General features: G+C 44.2%; 1 protein-coding gene across 1 annotated transcript; it reads left to right on the top strand.

Annotated features, from left to right (window-relative positions):
• Positions 1-3: 3 nt before the first annotated feature.
• On the top strand, positions 4-6,007 carry KCNJ3 (potassium inwardly-rectifying channel, subfamily J, member 3; the record flags this gene model as incomplete). The annotated part of the gene is made up of 2 exons (XM_010017013.1): positions 4-570; positions 5,783-6,007. Coding segments are annotated over 2 exons (792 nt in total), but the record flags the coding sequence as incomplete, so codon positions are not given.
• Between the last annotated feature and the right edge of the window lie 5,957 nt (positions 6,008-11,964).

The raw sequence follows: 11,964 nt of genomic DNA, 5'->3' as shown, positions 1-11,964 counted from the left end.
CGCTTCGTGGACAAGAACGGGAGGTGCAACGTGCAGCACGGGAACCTGGGCGGCGAGACTAGCCGGTACCTCTCGGACCTCTTCACCACGCTGGTGGACCTTAAGTGGCGCTGGAACCTCTTCATCTTCATCCTCACCTACACCGTGGCCTGGCTTTTCATGGCCTCCATGTGGTGGGTGATTGCCTACATGCGGGGCGACCTCAACAAGGCGCATGATGACAGCTACACCCCCTGCGTGGCCAACGTCTACAACTTCCCCTCTGCTTTCCTCTTCTTTATAGAGACTGAGGCCACCATCGGCTATGGGTACCGCTACATCACGGACAAATGCCCTGAGGGCATCATTCTCTTCCTCTTTCAGTCCATCCTGGGCTCCATTGTGGACGCCTTCCTCATTGGCTGCATGTTCATCAAGATGTCTCAGCCCAAGAAGAGGGCTGAGACCCTGATGTTCAGTGAGCATGCTGCCATCTCCATGCGGGATGGCAAGCTCACGCTCATGTTCAGGGTGGGCAACCTTCGCAACAGCCACATGGTCTCTGCGCAGATCCGCTGCAAGCTGCTCAAAGTAAGTGCGGTCTGGCCATGCTCACCCCACTGCCACTGTCGGTGCCCCGGGGATGTCCCCACCTCTGCACTGGCCTGGAGCCACCAGCTTTGCTATCCCTCACTCCTGCCCTCGCATCCTGTGATGCTCCTCGGGTGCCAGATTTACTCTCAACTGTGATTTACCAGCAGCTGTGTAGGATAATGGTTATAGTCAGTCCTGGATTTACATGCATATTTATGTATTTCTATAAAATGCTAGATTTCTCTGCCAAATAAATACTTTGCAGTTTCAATTCCTTGGTGTGCATTTTAAAAGAAAGCTGTTTACCTTTCTGCCATATTCCTGTGCTTTCAGGCAGTGCTGAGTCCAGTCAGGCAGAACTTTATTGATACAGGCCATGAACTTCATGGAAAGCAGAATGTCAGGGTTAGACGTTTACAAATTCTGCTAATGGCCCTGGATGTCTAGGGAAAATTGAGTGTTTATTTGAGGCTTGCTACAACAGCTGCATATCCATAAGGCATATGAAATAAGGGTGGCATGGGTGGAAGAGGATGGCTTGGGGGTAATGTTTGGTGCATGCAGAGCACGCCAGTGTGTTTATGTGGCTGGCAGGGTTTGTGGGTGCCCTGTGCTGGGGGTGGATGCTCTGCAGGGGCAGGTGGTATCCCCTGCCAGGGAAGGACCCCACTTGGAGTGCTGCCCTGCCTTTGTTCCTGCTCCTCTGGCCACACAGTGAGGAGGGATGCTCATCCCCTGTCCGCTGTGCCCATATCCGAGCAGTTTTGCTTGGAGGCTTGTCATGTCTTGGTCTAAAGATGTGTTTCTGGCAGGAGGCTTTCAGGCGGGATCGTTGTTGCATTAGTTGAGGGTTGCAGAACCCCCAGTGCACCCTAAATCATGAGGGAGTCAGTGGCCTGAAGGAGGGGCAGTGCTCGCACTCAGCAAGCTGGAGTGAGAAGAGATCTCCATAATTTCACTTGTCCCCTTCCTGCCGTGCCTGGATGATCGCGGTAGCTGGGGACTGACATTGGTGAGGATGGGCTTGCTGCTGCTGACCTGGAGGTGCCTGTTCCTGTTCTTTCCTTTTTGAATAATCAGCTGGGGTCTCAGTTACACTTTTCCTTGGCATGAGCCATCGCTGGTTGTTCCCGCATGTCAGAAGTTTAGATGGGTAAACTGAATGATGTGCAATTAACCTTGTAAGTAATCATTCTGTCTTTAGAGGGTACCATGGTGACCCCTCTGACTGACCTCTGCGAGAAGGCTATCCTGACTAGGGAGAGGTTTGTGAGGTCATGTTTAATGTAGCTCTTGAATAGCTTTAAGGGGGGAATTTTAAAAGTTGGTGCTGAAAACCAATTGCGGCTCCAAAAAAAATTCCTGAACTTTAAATATGTGAAAAAGCAGCTTCATAGTCATCATCTCCTCTGGTTTTGGGGAGGCAGTGCTGGGATCAGAAAGGTAGAGGATAATAAAGGTCTAAAATGTGGCTTTTCTGTGGATGCAGTTATGGCTGGCTCTGCACAGCCCCTACCAAATGTCTCTGCATGATGCATCCTCCTACTGCTCTGGGGGAGCAGTGCTTGGCTGGGCCTCCTGGCCAAAAAAAAACAATATGGGGAAAAAAAGAGAAGGATTGCAGGAGGAGGAGTGATCCATCTCCTGGAGGGTGCTGCCGTACAGGCAGTCCTGCTGGCTGGCAGAGGTGTGTTGCTGCTTCAGTGTTTCTGCTTTGATTTGCACACAACCTTTATTGCAGGTTTGTTGCAAAACTGGGAGGGCAGAGTTAACTGTAGGGCTGCTCACAGATTTTCATCTTGAATGCTTCTTTCTTTTTTTTTTGTTAAAGGTTATTCTGGTTGTAAAACCTATGTAAAAATGGAAATCCCAATATACTCTTTTTAATTATTTTTTTTTCCTGGTAAGCTTAGACCATACTGGAGAAAAAGCAAATATTAAGCCTTAAAAGTGGCAAGTTAGTGCAAAGACTTGCTCGCTTTAATATTCGCTTTCTTTAATGAATCTCCAGGATTGTAAAGAACTTGAATGACACTTAGAAGCTCTGTACTTTCCTCCCTGCGTTACACTGAGTCTAAAGAGTCACCCAAGGTAATTTCTTTTGTGTTGGCTTGAATAGCGAAATAGTCAATAGTATGAGTCCTGCCTTGGGTAGTATACTGCCTGTAACTCAGGGGTAGTTATAAAATAATATTTGGTTTGTCTATAACATTTTAGCTCTCGATCTTTATCTCAGTTCCCTCAGAACAGAAGCAATCGTACTTTGTGTAAATGACTTCACAGCTAGATAACTTAACACTTGATTTTACTGCAGCTGTAAAATCATAGGGTTCCTATAGCAGCCCACCTGTTTTTAACCTTTCTTCCCCATAATTTTCTTCCTCCCATCTATAGCTCCTGCCTGTTTCTCTGGACTTTGCCGTGTCCCTCAAGTACCACATTGTCTTTAAGTCTGCTTTTTCATCGCTATTTCATCTGTTAAGATGGCCATTATATGGGAGTTTTTTTGCAAAATAATAGTTCATTCTGCTTCTTCATCCTCTCCTGTGTGTTGGTATTCAGGGGGTTTTTTGCTGTTCGGTTCACACTAAGATTTTGGGGCAGGTACCGCTGGGTGTTTCCTGGAAAGCATTCATGAAAGAGGTTGGACCAGATGATCCTTGAGGTCCCTTCCAACCTGGTATTCCATGATTCTGTGAGACGTGATGTGAAAAGCCAAGATACGTTGGACAGTAGTGGTGGTAGATGAAAAATGATCATCTAATTTTCATCAAGATGAAAATCAGAAGAGCCAGAAGGCAGAACAAGCAGCGATTTTACAACCAAATCTTTAAAGGACTTTCCCAAACTACTAGCATTTATACTAAAGCTAGGCGCATGCAATTCCTAATTGTGTTTTGTTGAGTCTCACCTAGGGCCACTGGTTTCCTCTGTCTCAAAGCCAAGCTAGGTGCATGGGTCTTGGTGTCCCCAGTGCGACCATGTCACCCAGAAATGGGCCAGCCTTCACCTCCCAGGGGGCTAGAATGGTATTTTAGGGGTGCAGGATGGCTCTCTCCCTAGAGCTGCTCCTTGCTGTGCTTAACAGGTGTTATTTGGTGCTTTGCTTGTATTTTTGCCTTTTTATTGGAAAATAGGCTTCTCTCTAATGAAAGAACAAACAAAATCCCGCAGGCAGGATATTTATGCAGATGTGCTCTAGATGTTTCTTGACTCTGATATCTTTATCTAAAACTGTATGGCGTATGCTAGGATGGGGTGGCAAAGACAGGTGTGATAAATCTGAATTTTCACACACAAAAATTAAAGCACGTTTCTTAGCCGAAACTTCAGAGCAATGAAGCACACAATTGTTTGTTTGGGATTAGATCTCTTTCAAATCCAGCTACCATTCAGGGAAAATGTTCAAAATAGACCAAGTCCTAAGCGAGGCGCATAATCCGGTTTTGCTCTGTCTGCCACCTTTTGCTTTTAGCATCCCTTTTGCTTTTAGGTTCCCTACAGCTTCTGCCCCTGGGGGTGCTCGGCCATGGCTGCACCCCTCACTGGGGGCTGCACCAGGGACATGTGACATCCCCCCTTTTGCAGCAGCCAGTGCAGGGCTGTTTTACAGAAGACATGGGGCTGGGTTTCTCTAGGAGATGCAAATGTCACTTGCAGGAGGGCTGATAATCTGAACGTGATAGCTGTGCTGGTCCCTGTCCAATGAGACATTCCCCTCCCCCCCCCCCCCCGCCTTAATGCATCTGAATAACGAGGAGAATGGGAAGCAGAAAAGTTAGAGGAGCGATTATGCTTCTTCCTGCAAGCATAATGATGCTCCTGTTAAAAGAAAAAAACAACCTGTTTCAAGTGAGTAGTATTGCTCAGTATTGAAAGTTTCACATCAGCTCAAAATGTAAGGAATGATGGATATCCCTCCGAAGTATCATAGAGTCATAAAATCACAAAATGGACCTTAAAGTCCATGCAATTCCAACCCCCTGCCACAGGCAGGGACACCTTCCACTAGACCAGGTTGCTCAAAATCCCATCCAGCCTGGCCTTGAACACTTCCAGGGATGGGCCAGCCACAACCAAGTAGTGATTTAACATGGTTTTGGCTGAGTTTGATGCACAGCCGTTTGCAAAACTTTTTTTTTTTCTTTTTTAAATCTGAATAGCAAATAATGGAAAGTTCTGTAATAAAAGTAATGACTGGGAAGGGCTATAATGTTCTGTTCCTGCCTATACATATCCCAGGGAGAAGCAATAAAAGCCAGAGTGGGAGCATTTGGGCAGGGCTGTGCTGGTTACAGTACTCTTTATAGACTGGGGATGTGAAGCTTGCAGTGAGGCACATGAGCCACAGTGCTGGATCTGAGGTTTCAGCTTCAGGCATGATTTTATGGACTTGTTACATGGTTGTTAAATTGTGGTTTACTGCTGCTCTTATCAGGCAGCTCTAACTAACACAGTGACAGCATCCCCTTCTTCGGGCTTCTTTTGTCAAAAGGACAGCAGTCTAAAAGCTTCCCTGGAGGACTGTTCCCAGCTGCTGTGGGGCTGACAGCAGTTGTTTTTAGTCAGTGTTGGGGAACTGTGTGTTATGGGAAAAGCTGATAATGCATCTAATTGCTGCCACTTTCTGCAAGGGGAAACGGGAGGGACCTTGGAGGTGGCTGTGAGCCCTCTCCTGTGATCACTGTGTTGCAGTGTGGATTTGGTGAGATTTTGGGTGTCTCAAGGGGAGATACCTTGTCTGAGCTCCTGGGCAGGGGACCCTTTATGGGTACACCACTCTGGGCACCCATTGTACAAGGGATGGCGTGCAAAGCTGGATGAAGAGTGGGCTGGTTGATCATCTTCTTCTGCTGGTGGATGGTGCTGCAGGTCAGTGGCAGAACCATCACTTGAGTCAGTGGGCAGTGGTTTTCATAGAATCATAGAATGGCTTGGGTTGGAAGGGACCTTAAAGATCTAGGGCTCTTATGCTGGTGAGCTGCAATTGCAGTAAGATATGTATTAGAAATAATTCGTCCCTGCTCTGCATGTCCAGCACTATGTTTCCACCCATTTCATGGCCTGATGGCTGGACCGGGTTTTGCCTCATGTGATGGGTAGTGCCGAGCTCTGGCATGAATGCAGGATGCTGTTGGGGTGCCTTGGTGATGGCTGCTCTAGTGGTGATATCTCTCTTTCTGTATCTCTCTCCTCGCTGCTCATCCAGTCTCGCCAGACCCCAGAGGGCGAGTTCCTCCCACTCGATCAGCTGGAGCTTGACGTGGGCTTCAGCACAGGGGCCGACCAGCTTTTCCTTGTGTCCCCACTCACCATCTGCCATGTGATTGATGCCAAGAGCCCCTTCTACGACCTTTCCCAGCGCAGCATGCAAACGGAGCAGTTTGAGATTGTTGTCATCCTGGAGGGCATCGTGGAAACGACGGGTGAGTAGGGACAGCAAATGCTCTGTTAAGCAGATGTCACCCTGCAGGTCTTACCGTCCACGTTTGAAAAGTTGGGTACTTCGAGTTGCCCTTTAATTCAGTGACATGGTCAAATTTTGCAAATGCTTTGAGATGGCCTGACTTGTTTTTTCCTACAAATTGAAAATGTTTGAGGGATTTTTGGCAATGTGTCTGTTACCAAGGTGATGCACTTCAGCGCTCCCGGCAAGGTGGTTTGGTGGTGCGGGGATGCTGCAGCGGGCTTGGGTGTGCTGTGTACCCTTTGGCATTGCCTGGCAGTGATGCTGCAGCACCGGCATGGGCTGCCAGCTGTTCAGAATATTCAGAGGGGAATATTCAGAATATCTTAGATTCTCAGTCCATATGCTGGTCTCCCAGCATTTCTGTGCTGTGCTGCTTTTCTAGTGCAGGAGGCCACTTCTGAGAGCCTCTGGCTGCAGCATTTTAGTAGCTCAGCCTGGTACCCAGAGGGACTGGGGGCAGCAGATGTGATTTGTCTGTGCTGTTCCAGAAACAGTGCTGATATTTCAAGAAATACGCCCTGATAATTCAAGAAAAACTCTCTGTTTTCTGGCTCACATAAGGATTTCAGGGCTGACACTCAGACAAGAGGACTCCAGGTGTTTGTTTTTTCTCTTTCCTAGCAGAACTGTTTTAAAACACAAACAATTGAAGAAAAGCTATTTTGTAAATACCTCCTTAGAATTTCAAAACAAAGGGGTGTGTTTGTATACTTTTGAATATATTTTTGCAAATATTTCTGGTTTAGAAATTATATGCAGACCAACAAAAAAAAAAAGGAGGTATTTTCTGGATCTGTAAAGCCTAATTCATATAAACTTGCACATTTTGTGACCTAGTTTTAGAAGATGAGATGAATATTGGGTAAAATAGAACAAAATGTGCTCTATCTTTATAAAACATGGTGGGACGAAAGGGTTTTTAAGTTAAAAAAATCTTTAAAAATGTGAGTAAGTGAGTGAGGAGGAGAATTTGGAGCTGGAGGGCAGCTGGACTGGAGGAGAATCAGTATCAGTGATGACAAGAGTAAGTAAATACGAAGATGGAGGTGGCAAGGAGACAAAAAGTCTTCCTTCATGACACTGCCTTTGGCACAAGCACAGGGGGTCTGTATAAGCTGCAACTATTCTCACTGTTGGTTTTCAGCAGGTAGCTTTTGTGAGCCTGGCTCAGGGAGGGAAAACAACAACACATGTGAGGGAAGGTGCAGTCTTCCCTACAGCATGTTGTTTTTTTAAAGAGAGGAGGTCTGGGTGCTTAGTAGGTTAAAACTCCTTGGTGCTCTCTCAGCAGATTCTTCAGGAATCTCCCCTGTCGTTCAGCTGAAAGCCAGAATGAGTCTGGCAAGACAGTGGTCTAGCTCTGGGATCATGCAGTAACATACCTACACAAACGTGGGCAACTTGTGTTTAGGAATGTACATAATAGATAAAAAAAAATGGGAAACATTTAATATGAGTTATGTACCTGAATACCTCTGCTAATGTAAAAAATGGGTTTGATTCAGAGGTAGTTTTCTGAGAAGTTCAGCCTGGTGCTGTGAAGTTTGGCCGCTGGAGCTGGGCTGAAGATCGGGAGACAACAGCATTAGCATTGATCGTATGTGCTCTGCAAGACAGGTTTCTCCTCTTTGTGGAAATAATATGTTGCAAAAATCTTCCATCTAAGCTATCTTAGCCTATAGGTTGCATCTAACAACCCACCACTACTGCAAAATAGAAGCAATAATTTGAAGGGTATTGTTAGAAATATTATAAAATTATTTGTAGCTTGCTCTCTTGGATGTTTTGTAGGTAAAGCTGATAGGAGACTCAGTCTGTGCTTTCTTCCTTCTCAGCATAGGATGGTTACTTGCCCTCGCTGTTGTGTTTATGTGATGCCAGGAGTGCAGTACCTAAGTCTGAAATGTCTGCTGGTGTGGAAAGAACAGAAATAACTTGCAGTTGTTGGGAAACCAGGGTGCTATTTTTGGTTAGGTGTAAAAACAATGTTTGGGGTGGTTTGGGTTGGTTTTTTTTGTTTTTTTTGGTTTTTTGTTTTTTTTTGTCTCAGGAAGTCAGTAAGAAGGTTATACATTTGAAAAGGTTTTCCCAATTAATTTCAGTTGTGTTTGACTGGAGAGAGAGCAGTGGTGGTACTTCGGGTGAGTCTGATGGATCTGCGTGTAGGCCAGGAGAGTCCTGGGGTTGATGAATATGTAGTCTGCGGGAAGTAGATTGGAGGAAGATTAAATAAACTGTGGTTGATTTGCACATTAGCTGAAGTTACAACCACAAGTGTTTGATCTGAACCAAATGGGAGAGAGTTTTTAGGATTTCTTTTTGTGTCTGGTTCATTTCGGCTCAGAAAGACTAGACAGAGGTCAGAGCCAAGGCTGAGTGGAGAGGAAGGTTGAGTTATGTACAAGGTTACTTGTGCTGCCGACATCAGCCTAACTGGTACTTCAGGTACCCTGCCTGCCTTCCAGCTTCCCACTTGGTGTGGGATAAGCTTCCTTATATTTTGTGTTCTGAAGTACAATCACAATGTTCTGTTAATCCTACTGGGAGCGGTATTTAATTTAATTATGAGTGAAACCTATGCAGATGGGACAGCAGCCTCCAGGGAGCAATTCTTATCTACAACCCCATTCTTATAATGGGTTTCTCTCACATCCCAGAAGTAAAAGAGACCTTTGATGCAGTGTGTGTAACTTTCTAACTTTCAGCCTATAAAGCTGCCTTTGCAGTGGTTGTTACCCTCCTATCAATGAAAAAAAATCATCATCATTTTGTATCATTAAATTGAATTGAAATGGAATTGGATTTTGAAACTCAGAAGTATTTAAGTACTAGAACATGATGAAAATTGATGAATTTGTACGATGATGTAGTTTTGGCATTTGGTTTCTTTCCAAAGATGAGGTGCAAAAGCCAAAGTGAAGACTGGTAGTGATATGTGCCCTTTATTGTGCTGATGTCGGAACAGCTGTATACTTGTGCTGCCACAGACCAAGGCAGCCTTCTCTGTTAGCGCATCTGCTGGGAAACCCTGCCTGTGAACTATTTTTTGAGTTTAAAATTGGACTCCAGCTCTAATGTTTCCCTCTGAAAACAGTTGATTTCACTCAGATGACTTCAGTCCCAAGTGGGGAACCGTGTATTGAGCAGAGCAGCAATTTTAGCAGGAACGTTTCCCCGGTTTCAGGTGTGCTGTTTGGCTTCTGCGCCACTTCTCCTGACTTGACAACCAGTTCAGGGGATCTCATAAAATAAAATGGCTTCTGCACATAGTCATTAAGCATCCTTAGAATATAGCCAGTTTTCTAACACTGCAGTCTTATTTTATCTTTCTGTAAAATTGCCATGAAGAGCATCAATACCATGGAGATAAATTGACTTCTTACCCACCCCAGAAGCACAGCACAGAGGAATTGCCCTTTTTGCTCCCCAATGCCATGTTCCTACAGCAGGTACCGCAGGGAGCAGCTGCTGCCTGGGCCGCCTGAGGTCCTACCCTGGGTTTTCGCGGATGGGAAATTAGTGGAAAAGGCTTTGATATTCATCCAAGCTCCTCAAGTTTTAGAGTTTTAAGAGAGAGCTAGAGACTTTCAGCCTACACTCCTGGTTTGTTTCTTCAAGTAAATTATTTTCTGTGTCTGAATTGCGCTCAGATCTTCAACATTCTTTGTAAAGAGCAGAATTACTCATGCATGTCTCCTCTGTCCTATGGAGAAATGCTGGCCCCAACATCAAAATCAGATGGCAAGCGACTAATAATAAGTAACAAAAGATACTTATTTCATGGTATACTCTTAGCACTTCTTCTCTCTGTACTGACATGACAAGAGACAGCCATTAGTCTGGAAGTGAAGGAGGTAGAAATACCTGTAAAAAATAAATGCAGACTTCTGGTTCAACAAATGAAAAATAAGAGAGAATTAAAGCCACTGGAAGGATCAGTGGGGTGGATTCAGGGCTCTTGACATGTTTTGAAATGTCTTAACCTTGAACTACTCTATAAATCATGATTTCAAAATAGATGTAGCGGTACTGTTGAATTCTGCCTTGACATGGGATTGTGTGGTGCCATGGGATGTAGCATTTGGGAGGCCTGTCATGCTGGTTAGATTAAGCCTGGACAGTACAATTTGAGGCTAAGCCTTTTGAAGGATCCTGTTTAATTTGCCATTTCCCATGTTATTCTTGTTCCAGTCCTCTGCTGTCGCTGTGTGGTGTGGACCAGGGTGCAAGTGCCTTACAAATTAGAAAAAGAATTAGAAGTTATTGAGTATTTCTCACTCTAATATAGCCCTTGTATTTATAATAAATAGGGATTTAGAAGTCCTAATAGCATTTGGTTGAAGTCAGCCCTGTCTTTTGATAGGGACTCAGAGCCTCTTGTTTTTCTCTAGCAAGTGCTTATGAAGATTTTTTTCTTTAACTTTGTTTTCCGCTTTAATCAGTTGACTTTTGATATGCAATGTTACCAAGGGGTTTAGAAAATTAGTAAATATATACAATAAATTTTGTTTTGACTGTCTGCAGTAAAGATTTTTTTGAGAAGTCTAACGAGTTGTTTAAGCAGGTTCTTCTTGCTTATGAATCCCACTTGACTGATTAAAATCACCTTATTCAATACCTTCTCTCATTAAATCATATAAAAATGATTTTTCATAGATGCCTCCCAACTTGATTAAGTTAATTTACTGCCTCATCACTGAAATGTTAATTTCTGGAAATAGAAGACTTTTCTTAATGTTTTCATTACCCTCCTTAATTACAGCTTTTAGGTTGTTGGGATAATACCATGTGGAAAGTGGACCCAGCGCATCCCAAGAGGAAAGGAAACCATGGTCTGCTGAGCCCTCCTGGACCTCCGTAGGGGGAGGAGCAGGGCTGAGCTCAGCAGAGCCTGTCTCCTCTTCCCTCACCTTCCCCCAGCAGAGGTGTCCCTTTTCAGCCAGTACTTTCAAACAAAATATCTCCACAGGCAGATTATGTTTTAGGGGGCCACAGATGCTTGAGGTAACCATGGGTGGCTTCTGGCTCTCTTCATTTGTATGACCCACAGACTAAACCTTCTGCACGGGGAGTGCTCTGAGGTTGCCCCGACACCAGATCCCAGAGCTTTCCCTGGGAATGACAAGGATGCTCAGCTCTGGCTCTGGGTTTTGCATTGTTTCCATTTTTTGGAGTGTCAGTCAGCAAGGGCTGAGTTTCACAGCTGGGATGTTCAAATGGCTTTTCAGAATCCAAAAATGGTTATGATTCATAAGGGTAATTGCTAGCCATTTAGGATTATTTTTGATATATATTCAACCCCTCCATTATTATGATAACATATAATTTTGAAGAACACTCAAAGCATTTATTTTCAAAACCTATTGTCCTGATTTCACATTATTGTGATGGAGAATTTTAAGCTCAGTTGTCAGCAAACCTTCCCAATGGTGTTCATGGGGAGAGCAGGTTTTGACTCTTATGCTGGATTCGCCTTCTGGGTCTTTGCCTCTGCATGCATTTAGGAGTATGTAGTCTTTTGCAATTGTTGTATTATCCTGCGACTTACTGATAAGCTGCTGAAATGGCTAAAAAACCAAACAGTTAATAAGAACCTGAAATGTACAGAAACCTGGCAGGAATGGTATATGCATCCATTTTCAAAACTCATTAAATGATATTTTGGAAACCTTTTAACATAATTTTCTGAGTAAAGAAATCAAACAGCCTGCCAGGCTTTTTAATTAAATAAATAGCGATGAAATCAAAGGCATGTTCCACTGGTTTTACTTTTAAAAACATGAATAGCTTGAATTATGTAACTGTGGGTCTCCACAGAAAGATTTCTCTCAGAAACAGATACAGGGGAATGATTTCAGAACTTAAACAACTTAAGTGACCAAAGAGTGACAAATATGAAGGCTACTGTGATATAGATAATT

This window comes from Nestor notabilis, unplaced genomic scaffold (assembly GCF_000696875.1).
Source record: "Nestor notabilis isolate BGI_N333 unplaced genomic scaffold, ASM69687v1 scaffold26626, whole genome shotgun sequence".
Lineage (NCBI taxonomy): Eukaryota > Metazoa > Chordata > Aves > Psittaciformes > Psittacidae > Nestor > Nestor notabilis.
The sequence above is the reverse complement of the archived record's forward strand: the minus strand, read 5'-3'. Positions and strand labels throughout refer to the sequence as shown.